General features: G+C 43.0%; 1 protein-coding gene across 7 annotated transcripts in view; it reads left to right on the forward strand.

Moving 5' to 3' along the window:
* SYNJ1 (synaptojanin 1) overlaps positions 1 to 23,431 on the forward strand; it is a 683,220-nt gene that overhangs the window by 312,929 nt on the left and 346,860 nt on the right. For 5 of the 7 annotated variants that reach the window (XM_085623109.1, XM_085623113.1, XM_085623111.1 and 2 more), the window contains exons 13-14: positions 13,409 to 13,432; positions 15,951 to 16,142. In XM_085623109.1, coding sequence (XP_085479235.1) covers positions 13,409 to 13,432; positions 15,951 to 16,142 — 216 coding nt within the window. The remainder of the gene's footprint in view (positions 1 to 13,408; positions 13,433 to 15,950; positions 16,143 to 23,431) is intronic. The other 2 variants (XM_085623112.1, XM_085623114.1) reach the window with 1 other exon arrangement.

Raw genomic sequence — 23,431 nt, forward strand, 5'->3', positions numbered from 1 at the left:
ACTATGAGGCCACATGCTAATGGCCTTGTCGGACATTCTTGAGTACTCTTAAGGAAGCTGTACAGTGGCTGTATTGGAAAAGCTCCACCTTAAAACTTTCTTGAATTTTGGTCTTCAAACTTACCATCGGACCCCTCACTCGCCCACAGGTGAAAGCCCTGCAACCTTAATATTCGGGAGAGCCATGGCGACCACGTTACCTCACTGGACTAACTGGACCTACAGCAGATCAGGTACTGAGGAAGAAACCTGTAAAAAAGTCTTGGATCGTTAAAGGAAAATGAAGGCCTGTACAGACAAGTGCCGACATACAAAAGACGTTACATTCACTAGAGGAGATCGAAAGCTTGTCCATCAGCCGAAAAATAGAAATCTGATGCTCCCTTCGATGCTGAGCCATTTCATGTTGTGACCAGCAAAGGACACATAGTCCGACAACGTCCTGTAAAGTCCATTATGCGAAAATCCTTGCATGTCTGACTTGTGGCTCATCGCTCGTTAGGCACTGGTGTTAATGTAGAGATGGCGTCTGAAAGGACAATTGAAGACCCCTGACTGCTGTTTCCACATCGCCAACGCAGATCATCAACACTTCGACTGCCTGTCCCAATTTCTGAATACACAGTCAGGACGTGTGATCAGAGCGCCACAAAGACTCATTGAAGAGTTATGAGTGTATATATTTGTAAAATATGAAAATATTAGAGGGGGAGATGTATTGTCATGTGAATTAGCAATGAGGAAACCCTTTTGGCTCCTGATGAACTCCGTAGACCTGTGATGTAAGCGTTAGAGCATAGTGAAGTGAATGCAGGTTTAGAATGTTGAGTTTGCGGTTACACGCAGACGAATAAAAACGTGTTATACTAAGCTCAATGTGTGCCTTAGTCATTAGCGGGTACCCAGGCTGGGGAGGAAACTACACCTTCCACATGGCTCTGCTAGACAAAGGGATTCAGAAATTCATTCACTCAGACGGTTCATAATGGACAGGATGTGGCCAAGTACGTTATGTGGTTTCTGGACATCATAGACTGTTTTTGCCTTGCGAAAGGCACCATAGTTGTGGCTTATCGCCAAGCCTGGATATGAGTCAAATTTTTTACCACTAATATGCAGATGTCCCTGATGGATATGCCTTTTAATGGGTTAAGACGTTGCATAGAAAAGGCGGACTCTGTCTTGGAGCACTTTAAAGATAGGCAAGCTATGACTCTGTGTGCCAGCCAGCCAGATAAAAACCATAACCCTGCCCCTTACCAGCTACAGACGACCAAAGGATGGGAAATCAGAGTGGTATGGTACCAGTCGTAGAAGGTAACAGAGAAGAGGACTAATTCCCTTGCTGATGGCCACGGCCCCTCCCAACACCTTGTGCCCCAGAGCCACAAAAAGGCTGAGGAGCTTATTGAACAGGTTGTGATTGCGGCCTCTAGTGATAGGCAAGGTACCTCAGGTAGCCTCAGAACTTTCGCAGGATGGAGACAACTAACACAGAGTCATAGCTTGCCTATCTTTAGAGGTCAACCACATAAAAGCTGGACCTACGTATGGTACAGAATAAATGGCTCCGCCTAAACAGAGGGAGACAAAAAATATATAGAGGACAAGCATAAGCCACCCATTCGTAGCTTAATCAAAAGTAAAGGGTCCAAACGTCATATTGAGGTTTCAATTATCTCCTTCAAAGGACCATCATTTCTACTCAAAATAACGTACTCGTTAGAAAGAGGACAATAAAAGAAGTTATAACTAGTACATATAAAACACAACTAAGTGATCTCAAGCAGTGATACAAAACTCAATTCTCCTTAAAATTACCAATAGAATGGAACAACCAATCTTCGGAATACAAATCTTACCTCAGAATGAGGGGTTCAGAGCTTCATAGGTAAAGGAGTAGCAACCGGACCACTGGAACGGTCCCACTGTGGCAAAGATATAAGCATCGCAAAGTATCATGCTATACAACATGTGAGTGAAATACTCTATCTCTATCAAGAGCGTGAGATGTGTTTGCTCAAGGTGGTTGATAAGCTACTTTGTGCCAATCGGCTCACTCCTCATAAAGGGCTGTCATGTGAAGTGCTGTGGGCTAAGTCGTCTAGTACACTGTGATAGCGGTTGGTGTCCAGAAATGGCGGTGATAAGCATGGAAATCCATGGCTGTGAAATAACATGATATGACAAGGACTGCCGCGGTGGAATGGCAAATACTCGTACAGGTTTTTTAAAAATATATATACTCCAGATCGTGACTAAATCTGATGTCTATCGAATAATCCTAACACGATGTGCGAGGTTGATAGGAGGTGTGTTTAATGTTGTGGTGGGCCTCCGTCTATACGTGCATAATAATATACTAATTCGTGAGTAGTTGCTCCTTAAGGGTAGCGTGTTGCGGCCAAAACCGACCCCTAAGTCGAGTTCGTGGTGCACGTATCACCCACGGCTAGAGTTCCGGTAAGGACTCGGTGGCCAAACCGACTTATACGTCGAGTGCATGGTGCTCGTATCACCTACAGTTAGAGTTCCGGTAGGGGCTCAATGGCGAACATATTGCAAGCAGTTAGCGTAGTCAAACACTTACCCAAACGCTGGCGGGGGGCAGGCCAAAACAGGACGTGTCTGCTCCTCACCTGAATATTACCGGTGTTGGATTCACTTCCTGTATTTAACCTAAAGTCGATGGCGTGATCTCGCGAGATTGCGGAGGGCGCCATTTTGTCACAGGAGGGTTGCCTGACCTTGGATATCGAACCCTGTAACGAACTAGTTGATGTGGTACACGGGAGATACATACGTTGAAAGGCAACGTTATGTCTTGGTAGACTATTAAGAAGGAGACAATCGATGCACACGGATCTGGATATTGAGACTGGTATATTTTAAACCTAATAGGAATATGGGTTACTGGATGTTATAGGTAACTGTATAGTCAATAGTGAACCCGCATAGAACCCATATGGTGCTATCCCTTACAGAGGTTGCAGGGTGTATAATCAGGAAATGTTACAAAACTGTCCAGGGCGGGAATGTAAATCAGTGTAAAACATAATTTATGTGTAAATAACACAAGGTGTAATTTTGTGATGACAATCAGGGCGTATGAACATGTTGGTGTATATGTTAGTTCTATGTACATATAGAGACATGGGTAGTGTGGTACCATTGGAGTCCATGCACCACAGTCTTGTTAGTGGAGGTGTGGTGCTGACAGAACCCTGTATAGTAGAAGTATTATCACATAAGTTCTGTCCATGGAATTTCGTCGTTAAGACCCCTTTCCTGTGTCGATAAGCGAAAAATCCATCTCTGTTCAGTTTCAAAAAGTTTTTCCTGAGACCATGAGGGGTTACTTTCAATCACGGTCCAGTGTAGATCATTGTGTCCGTGCGGATGAGTGAGGTAGTGTGTACTCAATTTTGTCGTGGATCTTCCACACCGTATGTTGCTGCGGTGTTCCATAATTCTTGTCTTTACTGGGCGTGTTGTCATGCCGACGTATCTTAGTTTACAGGGGCAAGTAATTAGATAGACGCAATTATGGGAGTTGCAGTTAGTATGATTTTTCTGAGTCCAGACTTTGCCTGTTTCAAGAGTGAGTTCTTTTGTTGTCTTGGTAAGATCACACACTCCACATTGTCCGCAGGGATAATGTCCACGTACGGGATCCATATCCCATAGGGTCCTTTGTTTAGTTTGTCTTCCAATCTTAGGACGAGTGTGCACTATAATGTCACGTAGGTTGCTAGTGCGTTTGTTCGCAAATCTTGGAGGGGTTATGGCCACTTTTCCCGTAGTCAGGATCTTCCAGTTCTTTTTTATGATCTTCTGGATCGTATTAGATTCTGGTGTGAACGTAGTCACGCATATCAGTGACTCGTCGGTGGATTTAATTCTTGGTTCCAGCAGAGATTCTCGGTTGTTGTTTAATGCTCGCTTGTTTGATCTTTTTACAATAGATGTGGGGTAATCGCGAGTCTTAAGTTGGTGACTGAGAATAGCTGCTTCCTTTTTGTAATCGCTGGTTTTTTCGCAGTTTCTGCGGAGACGGAGGAACTGTCCAAAGGGAAGGTTATCCCTTAAGGCTTTTGGATGATAGCTTCCATACAATAGTAAGCTATTCCGATCTGTTGGTTTTTTAAAAGTCTTGGTTGATAACCCACCATCTTGTAAGGTTATGGTCAGGTCTAGGAAGTGGATCTCTGTGGATGAAACAGAACGAGTGAACTTTAAGTATGGGTCCAGAGAATTCACCCATATAAAGAATCTGTCACACGTCTCACTATCGCCTTTCCATAGGATCAGGATGTCGTCTATGTAGCGTCTCCACAATACAATGTTGTCACAGAAGATGTTATCTGTCATGTGAAGATGTTCGAAATTTGCTACATAGAGACAGGCCAGGCTTGGAGCAAAGGTGCTGCCCATACAAGTACCTTGGGTTTGGTGGAAGAACTGGTCTTTGAATTGGAAGTAGTTCTCACACATAGCTATTGTTGCGCACTCCATAATGAACGACACTGGTGTAGTAGAGGTCCAGTCTTCTTTAAGAAGCAGGTCTTCAATCACTCTAAGGGTTTCAGTTTGAGGGATATTAGTATAGAGTGCCTCCACGTCCAATGTCATTAGGAGATCCACTTGGTTGTTAGTATTGAACTCGGATATGAGATTCAAAACATCCCATATCCGAGTTCAATACTAACAACCAAGTGGATCTCCTAATGACATTGGACGTGGAGCCTGGCCTGTCTCTATGTAGCAAATTTCGAACATCTTCACATGACAGATAACATCTTCTGTGACAACATTGTATTGTGGAGACGCTACATAGACGACATCCTGATCCTATGGAAAGGCGATAGTGAGACGTGTGACAGATTCTTTATATGGGTGAATTCTCTGGACCCATACTTAAAGTTCACTCGTTCTGTTTCATCCACAGAGATCCACTTCCTAGACCTGACCATAACCTTACAAGATGGTGGGTTATCAACCAAGACTTTTAAAAAACCAACAGATCGGAATAGCTTACTATTGTATGGAAGCTATCATCCAAAAGCCTTAAGGGATAACCTTCCCTTTGGACAGTTCCTCCGTCTCCGCAGAAACTGCGAAAAAACCAGCGATTACAAAAAGGAAGCAGCTATTCTCAGTCACCAACTTAAGACTCGCGATTACCCCACATCTATTGTAAAAAGATCAAACAAGCGAGCATTAAACAACAACCGAGAATCTCTGCTGGAACCAAGAATTAAATCCACCGACGAGTCACTGATATGCGTGACTACGTTCACACCAGAATCTAATACGATCCAGAAGATCATAAAAAAGAACTGGAAGATCCTGACTACGGGAAAAGTGGCCATAACCCCTCCAAGATTTGCGAACAAACGCACTAGCAACCTACGTGACATTATAGTGCACACTCGTCCTAAGATTGGAAGACAAACTAAACAAAGGACCCTATGGGATATGGATCCCGTACGTGGACATTATCCCTGCGGACAATGTGGAGTGTGTGATCTTACCAAGACAACAAAAGAACTCACTCTTGAAACAGGCAAAGTCTGGACTCAGAAAAATCATACTAACTGCAACTCCCATAATTGCGTCTATCTAATTACTTGCCCCTGTAAACTAAGATACGTCGGCATGACAACACGCCCAGTAAAGACAAGAATTATGGAACACCGCAGCAACATACGGTGTGGAAGATCCACGACAAAATTGAGTACACACTACCTCACTCATCCGCACGGACACAATGATCTACACTGGACCGTGATTGAAAGTAACCCCTCATGGTCTCAGGAAAAACTTTTTGAAACTGAACAGAGATGGATTTTTCGCTTATCGACACAGGAAAGGGGTCTTAACGACGAAATTCCATGGACAGAACTTATGTGATAATACTTCTACTATACAGGGTTCTGTCAGCACCACACCTCCACTAACAAGACTGTGGTGCATGGACTCCAATGGTACCACACTACCCATGTCTCTATATGTACATAGAACTAACATATACACCAACATGTTCATACGCCCTGATTGTCATCACAAAATTACACCTTGTGTTATTTACACATAAATTATGTTTTACACTGATTTACATTCCCGCCCTGGACAGTTTTGTAACATTTCCTGATTATACACCCTGCAACCTCTGTAAGGGATAGCACCATATGGGTTCTATGCGGGTTCACTATTGACTATACAGTTACCTATAACATCCAGTAACCCATATTCCTATTAGGTTTAAAATATACCAGTCTCAATATCCAGATCCGTGTGCATCGATTGTCTCCTTCTTAATAGTCTACCAAGACATAACGTTGCCTTTCAACGTATGTATCTCCCGTGTACCACATCAACTAGTTCGTTACAGGGTTCGATATCCAAGGTCAGGCAACCCTCCTGTGACAAAATGGCGCCCTCCGCAATCTCGCGAGATCACGCCATCGACTTTAGGTTAAATACAGGAAGTGAATCCAACACCGGTAATATTCAGGTGAGGAGCAGACACGTCCTGTTTTGGCCTGCCCCCCGCCAGCGTTTGGGTAAGTGTTTGACTACGCTAACTGCTTGCAATATGTTCGCCATTGAGCCCCTACCGGAACTCTAACTGTAGGTGATACGAGCACCATGCACTCGACGTATAAGTCGGTTTGGCCACCGAGTCCTTACCGGAACTCTAGCCGTGGGTGATACGTGCGCCACGAACTCGACTTAGGGGTCGGTTTTGGCCGCAACACGCTACCCTTAAGGAGCAACTACTCACGAATTAGTATATTATTATGCACGTATAGACGGAGGCCCACCACAACATTAAACACACCTCCTATCAACCTCGCACATCGTGTTAGGATTATTCGATAGACATCAGATTTAGTCACGATCTGGAGTATATATATTTTTAAAAAACCTGTACGAGTATTTGCCATTCCACCGCGGCAGTCCTTGTCATATCATGTTATTTCACAGCCATGGATTTCCATGCTTATCACCGCCATTTCTGGACACCAACCGCTATCACAGTGTACTAGACGACTTAGCCCACAGCACTTCACATGACAGCCCTTTATGAGGAGTGAGCCGATTGGCACAAAGTAGCTTATCAACCACCTTGAGCAAACACATCTCACGCTCTTGATAGAGATAGAGTATTTCACTCACATGTTGTATAGCATGATACTTTGCGATGCTTATATCTTTGCCACAGTGGGACCGTTCCAGTGGTCCGGTTGCTACTCCTTTACCTATGAAGCTCTGAACCCCTCATTCTGAGGTAAGATTTGTATTCCGAAGATTGGTTGTTCCATTCTATTGGTAATTTTAAGGAGAATTGAGTTTTGTATCACTGCTTGAGATCACTTAGTTGTGTTTTATATGTACTAGTTATAACTTTTTATTGTCCTCTTTCTAACGAGTACGTTATTTTGAGTAGAAATGATGGTCCTTTGAAGGAGATAATTGAAACCTCAATATGACGTTTGGACCCTTTACTTTTGATTAAGCTACGAATGGGTGGCTTATGCTTGTCCTCTATATATTTTTTGTCTCCCTCTGTTTAGGCGGAGCCATTTATTCTGTACCATACGTAGGTCCAGCTTTTATGTGGTTGACCTCCAATACCCCGTTATAAGAAACTGAGGTATACGTACTTATTATTGGTCCCACGGTCCTGAAGAAGTGTCGCTCGAACTTGAGCATCTGTGACACGAAACATGTTGACCCCTGTCAACTATAGGCTACCCTGATACCTTGAATCACCTAAGTAGCCTCCCTGGTTTTACCTAGTCCCAGCCCTACCTAACCTTATTAAAACTACCGAGGGGCCAGGGCCTATTTTAATCTTTTTTGAATCCCCACATTCTTAGGAGCTATTACCCTCCACAATCATTCACATGGTCTTCACACAAAACGGCGTACTCAGATCAAAAGATCTCCGATAAAGATGCCACCAGGCCCGTCGGACATTGCAGCGCCGGTCCGACGAGGAGCACGCCCAATGATGAAGCATGACACCCTAACAGGTGTGTGAGGGCAACAAGATCTGAATTTGAACTTTCCCTTCTCAGATCAGAGTAATCACTACTATTTTTTCCAAATTGGCCATTTAGAGGAACTGCTCTTACCTGTCTTTTCCTACGTAGACCCCTGGGAGCATTAGAACAGGACCTCTTTAAATAACCAGCTCTCGTGTCCCCCCTTCCTGATTACATGCGAGTACAGTCTTGTCAACGGGCTAGTCTTTCTAACTCAACTTCTTTTAGTTTTGTCTTTGCCCGGCAAGGCTTTGGCATGGGCACTGTTAAAGGTTACTTGTTGACTATTATAACCTGTCTATGTTTGCCTTAGCTGCCCTCTTTGTTTACCTGTTGTGGTGTCTTCTATTATGCTACAGTGGTACCTCAACTTGGTCCTTATTCTTAATGTGGATACCTTTTAAACCCAGTGACAGTTATACTTGGAGATTCTTAAGACAGTGTCCTCGTTGCTGTCACATCTTTGTGTTGGCTCAGCGAGCTACAGGTGCTGTAAGTTGAGCCTCCTTATCCTACTTTCTTTCTTGACAAGTTAATACTCGACTCTGGCATCCTTTCTTCCGAAAGTGGTGTTGCCCTTCCTTGCAGAGTAGTCTTTAACGATTCCTGCTTTCTTCTATTTTGCAGATCTTTCTACGGAGAGACTGCCTCTGTTGGATCCCAAGAGAGCCCTTAGCTTCTCTGTTGATAAGACTAATGAGCACCGGGTGGACAACTATTAGTTGGATTCGCCAGTGCAAAGAAGGGAAAGGCATTTCAGAAATGGACCCTGGCAAGATGGATCATTCGCTATACCTAGATGTGCTATGTTTTCGCCAAGCAGGAACCATCTCATGGCCTTTGAGCTCATTCCACTAGAGCCAAAGCCACCACTATGGCTTTAGCTAGGGGTGTTCCGATGCTGGACACCTGTTATGCTGCTACGTGGATGCCCATCCCCACATACCCCAAGCACTACAGACTCCACTGTCGGGTCCGTAGGGAGCATCATTTTGTATGCTTGGTCCTGGTGTAAAGTCTATTCCACAGACTCACCATCTTTGAGGAGTTACTGCTTTGGTATTTATTCAAAATGTGAGAAATCTGTGGTTAGAAGTATCTGTCAGAAGACAGAGTACCCACCAGAGAGTTACCAAAGGTAAGTAACTTTTTTTTCTCTTATGTAGCTCGTAAGGAGGAAGCTGTTACTTGATCTTTTTATGGTGTATTATCCTTGCTCATTTTTGCTATTTGCATAGTTCTCCAGCATTAGTCCCTACATCCATCCCCCACGCAATGTGTTACCCCAGATTCTCCAGAACAGTTATACAACATTGCAGTCTATTAGACTAGCACTTGTTACTTAAATGATGGACATGTTTGATTGTCATCTGCGATTCTGTTTTCCGCATACTGTATTATTCTTCTAGCTGCCTGTGGTGGAAGAAAGCTGCCTTCAAACTCAGAAAAACAGCAAGTCAGGTGCATCTGATTGCTAGAAAAGAACTTTCTATAATGCCTTATGCAATGCATACATACACCGTGTATGCCTAGAGATGCAGTGAACAAAGGTCTTTACTATGTAATGAGTTGAATCATTGGTCCAGTGAGCTAGAGATAGACTGCCCGTTGCAGTTTTTGTGGTGATCAATAGTGGAGGCTTCTGAGCTAGGGGAACCATACTGGTTGTGGCCCCCGAAAAAGAAGTATTCTCACAGAAAGGGTAACGTGATAGTAAATGTTACAGGATTTCCAAGTAGCTGTTGCATTCGTGCTGCAATGAAATGTTCATGCCACCTCCACATGTTTGAAGGAAGGACTGCTATAGGACTAAGGTTACAAGAGTCCATATTAGAGCTACTTGTGTTTTTCATGCTTTTTGTTCTTTAAGGCTGAAAAGTACTCTGCATTCTTTAGGTAGCCTGGTTTAGAGATGTGCAGAATGCAACAGATGCATCCTTCTGAATATTAGAAATATTATGCATGCTTTAAATATTGAAGTCTCAAAGCCCACCTTCTTCCCATTCTATTTAAATTATGGCTGCTCCTTCTCATGCAACTCAGCGGCCTCACATTCTCTGTACATGTGTACAGCATGCCAGTCTACATCTAAGTCATATGGGCGACCAAGGGATTGCCACCTCTGTGATTGAAGGCTTGGGTCATGTAGGGTTAGGGTTCAGGGCATAAAGATCGAAAGTTAACAAACACAGTGGAAATCCTGCTGCAAAGACAGCATGACATTCTATTATCTTTCTCCCTCCATCATCTTTGCTACCCGCACAGGGACTGCACCTCCTCTTGATATCAAGTGGATAATAAGCGTGTATCTTTTCCTCACTAATACCCTTCGGACCCCTCTAAACATGTTTTACGCTTAATGCTTTCTCTTCATACAGAAGCATTGGCATCCTGTGTTATCCCAAAATGGGCATAAGTAAGTGTATTGTGTTCCTACCATTTTTATATGCTTCAGCACACCAATAATCAGCAAATTGCAGGTCTCAGAAGAGACCATGATCCTCCCATCTTGAGAAGCTTTGACGGACACCTGCTGTGGGTCAGAACCAACTTCAAGGTTTTAAAATTCCAGGTACCAACTGACAAATGCCTCACTGGGAAACAAAACCCTCTCCACACGGTAGACAAAGGTCTTTGTTGTGGCAACAACAATATCTCTGAATCTCGATATGAGAATCAAGAAACACTTTACAGTCTACATTAATAAGTCTCTCAGTCTTCCGTGTTCTAGGAATTATACCACTGGATAGTTACAGTCCCGCTACTGGTTCCCATCAGGCAGACTGCTGAGATGGAACATGTTCCAGGGAACTTGGAACTGTTTCATCCTAATTCGACCAAAACCATTTGCTTATTTTATTTTGAGGCCACCAAAACACCTGCATCACTTGATAACCAAAGTTTGTTGTCCGTCTTGCAATCAAGGTGTCTAGTGAGAAGCAGCAAATCCATCTCCCACCACTTTAGGCCCTCTTGAAAAACACCAATCAGTTCTTTAAGCTTTTTTAGGCAAGAGGTGTTGAACTTAGTTCTATACGGCTGTTGGTGATTTTCACAATTAACAGTTTCTTGTATAATGATTTCCCTGGCCTAAAAACAGAAGAATGTCTTTGTCTGAAACTGGCCTAGGAAGAAGGTCTAATTCCAAATTCAAAGTTCTTCATCTAAATTGGATTGGTTGTATTCAATGGATTTGTAAGGCATTTATAACATTTTTTAAAAAGCTTGTTAGGAGTAATATTTTTTTATTTTTTGTGGGTAAAAGCCCATAGAGTGTGATTCCCTAATTTCCAGTGTCTCGTCCACACTACCCGGTTCATTGTGCTGTGGCATCTGTGTTCAGAAGTTTGGAAATGCAGGTATTGCTGTATTGTCCAACCTCCCTTACTAGCCGAGATCATTAACAACACTATGCCACTCAAACTGAAGCAACAAAAAACTCTAACTAATGGTACTCAAAAGTCTTAGACGAGGAGAGGAAATCTTATGGGTCCTATGAATGCATCTGGCATCAGTGCACCTCTCAGTAAAGTCTCAAAGTACTTTGCACTGCTCACAAACAGTACAAGAACTTTATCTTTTGGGGAAAAGTCAAACATCTTGAAAGCTGATATATCTTCCTTCCTACAATACCCCACCCCACGTTACCATTCCTCCCCTCCTCCCTTTACCTCACCCCCAGGTTGGGACCAGCTGATCAACTTCTTCACAATATGGGAGGTTACAGAATACTTAACCATTGATTGTCACCCCAAAAAAAGCTGGGTGCAGACCCAAAGGATCTAAAGAACATCTGACCTTAACTAAGTTAGCAAAACCTTAAATAGTTCTGTAGCATCCCATCTTGAGCACTTCATCACCACATATTACCTTCTAGTCAAGTCATTCAAGATTCGTTTAGAGCTTGCTGCAGCACAGAGAACGCAGTTCTCCAAATTGTAAACAATCATCATGGACAAGGGTGACTCCTGTCTTTTATTTCCCCTTAATCTTTTTAGCAGCCCTTGACGTGGTCAGTCATGTTTTTCTCTAAAAACTGTGAAAGAACAGATGGGCGCGAGTGGAACAGTTCTCAAGTTGTTCTCAACCTATTATAGTAACTGATCGCAGCTAATAAAAATATCAAAATTTTCCCTTTCCACCCCGCTTCCCGAAGGAGTCCCTCAAGGCTATGTCCTATTCTGCACTCTCTTTAACCTCTACATTGAACCAATAGGCATGCTCCTAAAAAGTTTCAACATCTCTTACCATGTGTGCCCTATTGACACCCTGGGGCCGTATTATCCATAGGTTGCACAGTCCTGGTATGTGCCGCTGCGCACTTTTAAATGGGTGTGCTGGCCACAGAACTGGTCAGTGTGCTCTTTTTCAATAATATGCTGTGCTGGGGGCAATTAATTAGTGAAAGGCAAACTGGCTGTTTAAAACAGCAGATACATCTTTCACAGTGCAGATGGAAACTGGCCCACTTTTGAAAGGGGGGCATAAATACCTCTGCTGGTGGATGCAGTGGCTTACTGCACCCACCTGCAGGGGAATTTCTTGGGGCAGGAGGGTGTCCATGGGTCCTCTTTTCCCCCTTCGCAGGGGTCCTCATCTGAGGCTCAGTGACTCTGCACCACCTCTTTGTGGAGTGCAGTCAGTGCGTGTCCCAACTGTCTCTTTGCCTCTGCCCCAGCGTCATTAATAAGGCTTGGGTGAAGAGGTAAAGTGTTTCTCTCATATGGGTATGCACCGGCCAGTATTAAATCTCACAAAAATTGAGTTCCTCCTTATTGCACCGTCTCACTGCTGCATTCCAGTCCAAAGAACTGATCACCCTCCACACCCGTGGCTGGAAACCATTCAGCTTCGATGCCTCGTCAGGGGTAGTAAACGCTATATAAATGCAATTACAATACAATAGTTGAATGTGCCATATCTGAGATTTATTCTGGATACAAATCTGAACCGCCATGCTTGCATGAACTCCTTAGCTAAAACTGCAATAACTAATACATTTGCTCTAGGGAATTAGACCTTTAAATCCAGAGGCTGACTTCAAATCCTTGTTGCAGTGCCTATGGTTGACTCGGATAACTCATAAGCCTGCTATGTCTATGTTGATGGATGTCTCAGACCTCCCTATCGAACCCAGCAGTCTGTAGCCTGATGACGTTTGCATTTACTTTCACTGCTAATGTACTTTGTATACTATTCTCTTGTTGCTACACTTTGTGTCTGACCGATATAGTCTTTGTGTTGCATATATTTATTGTTACTGCTTTTTCACCCTCACCTTCAAATTAAAGAACTTTGATAAACGTGGCTTAATTTCCTAACAAACTTTTCTTTCCTTTTTGCTGCGTGGGTAGTGTCAGAACTGACTTTGCAATCAGGTATGGTAAGATGAACCCGAATTAAGCAACTGACATTAACATTTGTGGGTTGTTGCATAGTAGCCAGAACATATTTTGTTATTGTTTACAATTGAATATACTGTAAACATTTATCATTACTGAGACAACATTTAAAATCACATCCATTGAATTGTACAAGCGCATGATTTTTATTTTATTTAAATAAAGTTGTATCATGTCCACAAAATAATTCACGCTAACTGACAGACATTCCCCCTCATAATGCCATGTTTTTATGAATGTTTCTATACATCCATGTTCTTATGGATGGTTCTCAGTATCTCTGGAGAACGGCAGAAGTGATTCCATTCAGGAGGATATAATTCCTGAATGAATCGGTTACAGTCGATGCCAGCAGTAACAATTGACAGTAGGTTTATTTGTAGTAGAGCAGTTCAGACTTTCTAGGCAACGTGGATTGTAGAACATTCACAGTTACAACTGAAGTTTCAATAAAACCTTTGGATTTTTCACTACTTAAAGACAAAATTTTAGATCACTTTCCATCATTAATAATGAGTTGGAAAATGTGTTTGAGAGAGAGAGTTGAATTAGGCATAGAGAGTCGCAGCTTGGCCACAGTGCAGCATGCAGTAGTGCGGTAATACGTCTAGTTACCTGCCACAGTAGGCTGTGAGAAGTGGCATTGTTCTCTCCACTGATACATCTCACTTTTGAGCAGATCACAATTGAAGATTTTATTATTTTTGAGACTGCACCTCATTTTTATTGGGTCTTCATATTTTTGTTTGAAGTTGTTTCAAATGTTTATAGGTGTCTCAGCACAGTGCCCTGGCACAATACACTTCAGAAAAACTGCACAATGATAGAGCTGAGAAACGTTGCCCAGATACTACTATGCACTCATGTGCTGATGGGCTCAATTATGTCAATCTAAAAAAACATATTTTGGGGTTAATCTGTTGAAAACTGTGTTTTCCAAAGTACCAGTTTATTTCAATTTCCTTCTTGTTCGCCTCAAACTTGTAAGTCGAAAATGTCTTGTGAATATGTTATTTTATGGTGCGCTGAGATTTAAAAGTTGATTGCCCACAGGAGCACCTTTCGCTTCACTCTCAGAGGGTATACGCCCGATCTCTGTCATCCGAGATCTTTGTGTGTCATAATAAACCCCCTTTTCAAGGAGGGGAGCTTGTCTGCATGTCTTTAATATAGAGGGTCCTCACCCATGTTTAGTGCAACACAGCCAGGATCCAGAAGGCAAGAAAATTCAATAGGGTTTTCACTGGTGATATGGGATCAGTGCACTGATAAAATAGTCACTATTATGCACAGTCTTCAAAGTGATTAACAACTTAAATTCTTTAACAAAGTCTGGGTCCTTTGATAGATGTGTGTACTGCCTCTAGTAGGAAACAGACACTTCATTATTGGCCATATTCTATTGGTTATTCCACATGGTTTTCTATTGCTTTTCTCCAGTCCCTTTTCTGGTTCTGTTGATCTGTTGCATAGTAGCGAGTGGGGCTTTAAATGAAATATGCTAGGCTTTGTAATTGTCCTTATGAGGAGTCAAGGCACATTTTGGGCAGAATATGCAGAATATGTTTGATCAAATTTATATCTAATGTTCAAACAAAATGTCAGATTTCAGCATAGTCCCATTATCCGCAGTGAAAAGAAGCGAAACAAAGTAATTGCAAACTCTCAAAATACTAAATGTATGTTTTATTTTGTAATGCATGAAATGTTTGCTGTGTGGATAGGGGGTGAGTTTTGTATTTTTATGTTCGTGCTCTCTTAAATTGTATGAATATTTGTGTTTGTGTGTGTTGCCACTTGATAAATGTTTTCCCATAGCGTTCTCATGAGCCGATTTTTTGCTTAACTGTCTGTGTTTGTCAGTCTGTGTTAAATACATCTCCATGCTTGACTATACAAAACTGAAACCTGTTGGGATTGTCATTCCCTGGTTCCTTTTTTTCGTGGTCACTGACCATTTCTTTACCCTATAGTTGAATGGAAAAGGAATACATTTGTAACTAGTGAGTGACTTTTTTTCATTGCACAATACTCTCATTCTGTTGTAAAGCAGTTACTTGCCATTTACTTACGAGGACACACTCGCACTTTTTAAATAATATATCTTTTATGTTTATGGACAATGTGTCAAGTGAAGTGTTATTTCATAAAGTAAGATACAAAGAAATATTTTCATAAAGTTCTTTCTATCATTGCCCTTACCTTAGTCTAGAAACCGTGTCATAGATTATTTGGGTGCCAAAGGGATGATAAAAAGGTAAAACGTAGCCACAGGGTAAATAATTATGGAAATGGACACTGCAGAGGTGATTGGAACTTTGTATAAATGTGTTTGCTGCTCTATGTTAAGCTCAGCTGTTTATTGTACAAAAATCTAAAATGCAGTCTCCGATGCTTACTGCACTGTTTGCATGTACAGTAATGCTTTCTTTTTAAACTATTCCATGGTTGAAATAATAGGTGCATATATTGAGACATTACTTTTCTTTCATAGCATCTCCAAGAGTATTGAAAAGTATGTGTGAGAATTACTCAAAGTTTTCCAAACCCCAAAAACTTCGGGTCTGTGCCGGGACCTGGAATGTCAATGGTGGCAAACAGTTCAGAAGTATTGCATTTAGAAATCAGACACTTACAGACTGGCTGCTGGATGCCCCCAAGATAGCTGGCGTCCAAGAATTCCAAGGTAAGTTGTTTGACTCAAGTTCAGAAGTCTGAGTGCATAAAAGTAATATGCTATTTTGTTCTGCTCTCTCTGCTTCTCAACTTCTTGAGAATTCTACTGTTCTTCTAGTCAGTACTGCAAGTGCTCTTGTTCATTTTGTTGCTTATGTATCAGTAACACTGCTACACAACATTCAGAATCAATGAACTATTGAGTTTCTTCCCTGTTGGAAATGTGATTGAGTGGAATGCCGTGTAAGAATTCTTGCAAAACCTGAGGACCATTTCGTTTATTTTAAACTTTTGTGCAAAAAAAATCCTTCAATCTTTTGTTATCTTGTAATGAGAACGCTACCCTGGTCCTTAGTTGTGTACTTCTCATTTATAACCATGCACTAACTATACATCAACTGCCCTTGGTATTTCTCAACAGGTTACCCATTATCTGACGCATCAGGATGTTTCTTATCTATTTAGTGCTGGAATTGCACTGAATTGCCTCAAACGGTATTGCTCTTAAGTGGTAGGAAGGTTGACAGGTAATCCCTTGGGTTACAGCTGCACCTGTGCTTCAATCGCTATGCTGCTTACCAAAAGCATCCACATTCATTTAAATCAATTTAACAGAGCAGAGGACCTTAACTTTAAACTCCTTTGTTGTTAAAAGCTAAAAACCTATAAAAGCATGTATTTGCTGCTCGCATTTCCTATTTTTGTGATCTCATATTCTTTGCACCCAATATGTCCGAGGCCGTCTTCGATAGACAGGGAACTTGGGAGGGTATTGTGTGTGAAACCACTGTCTCGCCCTCTCTTGATCTGCATGACGATGTAGCCCACTTCATTTCTGAACAAATTCATAACATCCAAAACCCTTTACTTCTATCCTAACTACACTTTTGCACTTCATTTGTGTAGACACCAGTACATTTACTATAGCTCATATTCCCCCTTTTTTTTTTACCTCTTTCAATCAGTTAAGTTATCACTAATGTCTTTGTCTTCGCCAACAAATTGGGTTGGCCTCTGGATACTTGTGAGAAAGTGCCATCTTTCTTGCATGGTATGCCCCCACTTTTTGCTGAATTGCTGATGTACTTTGAGTGTGCCCTGGGCTCCTGCCAATCAGGTACCCAGGGCCTGTGTTCCTTCCCTAAAACTGCATGAAGCCTAAACCCAATTGGCATCTCTGGCCACATGTCAGCCCCTGGTAAATGGTACCCTAGGTACCCAGGGCCTTGTGACCAGAGAAGGCCCCTAGGGGCTGCAGCACTTATTGTGCCACCCTTAGAGGCCCTGTACCCTAACACACACACACTGCCTTTGCAGGCTGATTGTCTTGGTGCAGAACAAAACAGAGTCGACGTGGCACACATCCCTGCCATGCCCACAACACACACTGCCCTGGCATACCTCAGTCACCCCTCTAGCTTGGTGCCCTATGCCAGTGGTGTGGGTACAGGCGCATGAGCCCTGTACCCCTACAGTACCCAGGTCCATTCCTGGGCACTGTAAGTGCAGTGCTGCCATTAAGAATATTTGGTGCTGGGAGGTCGTCATCACGAACTCCACAGCACCATGATGGCTGCACTGAAGACTGAGAAGTTTGATATCAAACTTCTCAGCACGTTAAACCCACACTGATGCCAAGGTGGGATTTAATGTAAGATGCACGACAGAGGGCAACTTAGAGTTGCCCCCTGAACCTAACCCACAATCCACATCCTGTCTGAGAGGCTGCCACCCAGCAGACCTGTTGCTGGACCCCTGGGTAGAGAGCCATACGCTCTCATAGGCCTGCAACAATGCACATCCTGGGCGAGGTGCTAGGTCTCCTCCCCCAGGATGGGCAGGGGAAGCTTCAAAGGCAGCCTTTGTGAGCTTCTCCAGGCCACTTGCTGTACTCAGCAACTTCCCCCCACCGGTTCTGACCCCCACTCTGGCGGGAAGACTGGAGGGAAAGCCCAAGTGAGGAAATGGGGTGTGCCAGCCTCTGCCAACCCCACCCCTCAGGTGGGGGAGGCGAGGTGAAGCACAACTCCGGGCTCTCGCCATCTTGAGGATGGAGAGCCCTGCCCAATCAGGATTAGGCTCCTGCCCCCTCCCACTAGTGAGTGGCAGAATAGGGGGTGTACCCACCCCAGGGAAGGGACCCATTGGTCCCTCACATCTACCTTCCTGTAACACCCCTAAATTTTGTATTTAGGGGCACCCTGAACCTTCCTTCCTCAGATGCCGAATCCAAAAAAAGCAAGAAGAACAAGAAGAAAGAAGACCTGCCGTGCAGCTGCTAACAAGAGGACGACATCAACTGAATGGGCCCCAGCCCTACAGGCCTGTCGACCCGCGAACCTGCTTCCGCTAAAACCTGGCGTCTCTATTGGTCAACAACCTCGAAAACCCCGGAGGACCTGACTGCCTTGTGACTCTAAAAGACTGGGACTCCCACGAGCAGTGGTTCTGCTCAAAGCAAGTAACAAGCCCCTGGTGCCAACCAGGAACCGCGACTCCTGCACACTCTGCACCCGCCAAGCCCGGCCTGTGCCTGAGTGGGCAAAGACCCCGAGGACGTCCCCCCGGCGACTGTGACCCCGAATGCAGCACCCAAGGACCCACCTTGACGCTCCTTATGACGCCTGCAGCCTCAGAACCAGGGACCCCTCCAACCGCGACCAGCTGAGGGTAAGATTTCCCGACGCGAAAAGACACACCTGCATCCGGCGCACTGCGGCCCCCTGTGCCCAGCTCCTGGGTGCCAACCTAACCTACAGCTTCTCAACTTACCTCTCGAAGTGGTGGTCGCACCTGAAAAATCTTCGTCCCGAGCTTGCAGCCTTTGTTCGTTTTGTAGCTTCTCCATTGGAATCCATTGAGCGCCTGACGGCTCAAAAGCACCCTGCACCCAGCCGCCCGAGTGCCCCTGGGAGTGCAACATCTAACCTAATCTACTTCCCCACTTGCCCTGAGTAAGTGACCAGGAGCCCAGCTCCCACAGCCGCGTGGCCTGCCTGCTAGCAGCCACCAACCAAAGGCCCCCTGCCCGCCATATGCTAACATTGGGCCTAACTCTCTCTGCACCCGGCTGCCCTTGTGCCGCTGAGGGTGTAACAACTGTACCTACCTGACCCTGTGTAATGACAAACTTTAGATCTCCCCTGGACCAAGGAATGTACCGTCACTTTCCCAGGGAGAGAATATCAGTTCCAAACTTATGGAATATAACATATACACAGCACTTCCTAAGGTGGGCAAACTTTCAACACTCCCCCAAAGTCAAGGCAAGAAAACAATAATTTGCGCATCACTTGTCAGGAGTAAGTAGCACAACTTCCTATAACACAATTACCTGCTAGAAGGGAATTCACCCATCCTTCTACAACATAATACTTGGCCAAGAAGAGTCCACACCTCCTGCTACAAGGAAAAGACGAATTGGTATATCTGGAATGTATTTATTAGTAAATAGCATCACACAGTAAGCCAAATGCACCTAACATAGCAGACTCTAACATATCAATAGTATGATTGAAACACAATCAATGCAAATATATATATATATATGTAGAAATATATATGTATGGATATAAGAATCAGAAAATAAGAAGGAAAGGAAAGAATTCAGAAAAGAATCAAGAGACAGTTAGTAGCAGAGACACCTCACCTAATGCTCCATCATTTCACCCCGCTTTGATCAAGGGGAGTCCATTGCTTGAACCGGGCGAAAGCTCAGAGGTGACACCACTTTTTCCATGACAGCACGTCTGCTCCACGGATGAACTTCCACCAGGCCAGTGTAGACTCCCCTTTTTAATACACATTCAAACACAGCGAAGCTTCTAGCAAACTCCGCCCCCTAGTTCTCATGAGAGCCCGTACCAGCCTGCTTCAAGGTCAGAGCAACGGTTGATCAGGCCCTTGCTATGACTACAAGTCAAACCATGTATATTCCTTTGATAAGAAACAGTTCTATCTTGTCAGTAAAATGCGAAAAACAGGAAAAAAGAGCAGACCATGCCCTCCCCACTTTGCAGCTTCGTGCAGGCACAGAAAATGGCTTCAGAGTTAGTTAAGCCATGCACACAAAGGCCCAAAGCAGGATGGAATTGAAAAGCAAGATGACATGAGACCATGTCAAAGGAGCACCTATAATTCTCATCCACACAACTTACAAGCACCACTGTGCACACAGAAAAGTTTGAAGCAAGGTAAAGTCAGAAGGCAGAATGACATTAGACCACGTCAAAGCCAATAGGTCAAAGTCATAATTCACCTAACCCAAATAACATTATACACTTAATCCCTCAGTATACAACATTGAGCACATGTGTGCACCACCACCCACAAGACTGCACCTCAACATCCCATACCTTCTATTCTTGGAAAAACTATTCCACTAAAAGACAGAACACACTTAAGTCAGTACAGAATGGTGGTGGTTGAGGGTCATCATAGGGTGTCAGACCACAAAAGTGGCTGATTCACTACACCCTGGGAGACCCTCGTTGCTATGTCCAGAACCTTAACTCTGCCAGTCGAGTACTTGCCCAAAAGCCGATAACTCACTTTTTCTCCAAAGGGTAACATTGACTGGTTTCACTTGGAAATTCTTCTAAGTGTCGAGCTTTGAAACTTTAAAATATTCACTAAAAATCAGCCGATCAACGAAAACAAAATTACTCGCCTGTTATCAGGAGAGATCCCAGTGCTGGATATTGGTGCCCAGCACTGACCCTGAAAAGTAATTTCAACCGTACTTACCGATAACTTGATTTTCCTCCGTAGGATAACATTGCCTGGATTTTGCCAATTCTTTGAAGTGTAGATTTTTGAAACTTATTAATATTCCTTAAAAATCGCCTTTGTAACAAAAACGATTTCTTTCAACTGTTTACAGGAAATGCACCAGGGTTGAATCCAGGATCCAACCCTGAGTAAGAAAATCATACGCAAAGTAACTGTAATTGCATTTACTTAAAAAGTCCCATTGAGCTCAATGTTATAATTGTGTTTGAATTGTGTTGCCTATTGCAACAACTGTAGCTATTGCATTCAAAAGTCTATTGCCTATTGAAAGTATTTAACTAAAGCATCTCATTTTGAGAAAGTATATTTTGATACCTAATTGTGGTTCTAAAATAAAACAACTATATATTTTTATATGCAGACCATTGGCCTAGAGTTCAGTTCTTGAGTGTGTGACACCATTTTCTGACTGAGTGTGTACAACAAATGCTTTACACTGTCCTCTGATACTGCCTTACTGCTCGACCAAGCTACCACTTTAGAGAGTAAGTTTATATCTAACTTTAGCCTCTGCCAAACCTCTGGGGACTGTGGACTCTGTGCACACTGAACCTTACTTTAGTGCAGTATATACAGAGCCACTTTCTTACAATACTTATCCCACAAGTCAACTTGGGTAATGCGACTCAGTCACCACCACATCTTCTGTCGCAGTCTCTTTTATTCTCAGGAAGATGTTCCTCTTTATCTTAGTCATGTCAGTGTGGTTCCAATATTAAAAAAATAACTCTTCACAGATCCCTAAATTTTCTCTCATCCCTTTTACCAATAGACTGAGTCTTCAAAGAGCTGTGAATGTTCAAGTTTCTGAACACTTTGAGGCTGCTTCTGTTCTGAACCCTGCACAATCAGGGTTCCGCCACAACCACTAAACTGAAACTCATGTTGCCGCTGCACTGGATGATACCCACTTAAATTTTGATTAGGGAAGTTTTGCAGCTCTGATTCGGTTAGGAATTTCCGAGCTAATTCGTAGGCACCACAAACTGAGGGCCACATCTCATATGCTGAAGTGTGTGAAATCCTTTCTCAATGACAGAGCCCAGGAATTGGCTTTACCGCCCTACTGCTTTTCTTATTGAGCTCTCAAGTGTTCCGTCCCAAAAGATACTTTTTTCAGCCCCACATTCGTCCTCATTGCTGATTTTTTTTTTTTCTACAGGCTTCTCTGATGCAGTCCTTTGGTTACATCTTTAATGCTTACACAGATGGAATGCAACTTATCTGGCTCCTTGATACCACACCGAACAATATAGCCAACTTCTGTAACTGATTAATTACAGTATCTGCCTTGATGTCTAACAACATCCTAAAATTAAATGTCAGTTTTAGATGTACTTTTTACAAGGTTGGATACTTATGGCCCTACATTTGGAACTCTCTCTATTCGGAGTCTAAGATTTAGGATGTAGTTATACGTAGTGTAACGTAGTTAACCTCATTCTATTTCATCAATCTATATATTTTGTCATGCATGCTGTTAAGGTGGCCTTCACCAATGTCCTTCTGCTTAAGACTCTAAGGAAAGTATTTCACTTTCAAACCTAGGTAATTCAGGGTACACAGTCTTTATTACTGCAATGACCTTTAGGTAGGGCTCCCAATTTCCTGATTTCCTATCTGAAGATGACTCAAAATCTGACTGCCTGTGTTCTTCTTGGACTACCTCTGTGTACCCATGTTAAACCTCACTCGTCTAGAGAACACTGCTGCTTATGGAAAAATAGTTTTTAAATCCCTTTGTATAGTTCACTCTTTATGTCCTTTCTAACTTGTTATGTCTTATTTTTCATCCCACACCATATGTTCCTCTTCAGTTTCATTTTTCATTGTATCTTTTTTTCACGGTGCCTGTCTTCCCCCTCATCCTCCGCAAAAGCCACCATCTTTTGAATGCTTTGCTTGTGACCCTTTGTTCTGTGGCTAATAATTTTCAATTTTGCAAGAGTCTTAGCACTTATCTTTTCCCTGCCCATTTGTTGTCTATAGATCAGCTGAATCTAGCTATGTGCTCTAAATGACTGAATCGTTCAGTCTATCAGGATGTAGCACAATACCATTCAGGAAAAAGGCTTTCTCTCTTCTTTAGCACTTCTGTTATGGATTCCATTATACTCAATGCAATGTTGGAGAGAATGTGCCCTGGTTCAAATCCAGCTGGTACATTCCAGCTACAATTCCACTTTCTCCACATTTCAATAGTCAAACGATAAACAAGTTTCCCATAAAATAAGAAATACTTGTTAAGATCCCCAATTAAAACGTTTTCCACATGAAACAATCCCAAGGCTCTCTTTATTAATCTGAGTTAAATGGTGAAGGAATCTGTTTTCAGAAGGGATGTGCTCTTTATGAGGTTGCTAGGAGATGTACTTTGACATGTGCGATTTACAAAACCTTGCTGACGTTTACATGCAGCTTCAGCTCTTCCCTGGTTCTCATAGCACCAGCATTCTCTACCAGTACTTTCTTAGGTGTGTTATACTAGACTGGAAATTGGATATTTCA

This window comes from Triturus cristatus, chromosome 8 (assembly GCF_964204655.1).
Source record: "Triturus cristatus chromosome 8, aTriCri1.1, whole genome shotgun sequence".
NCBI classification, from domain to species: Eukaryota; Metazoa; Chordata; class Amphibia; order Caudata; family Salamandridae; genus Triturus; species Triturus cristatus.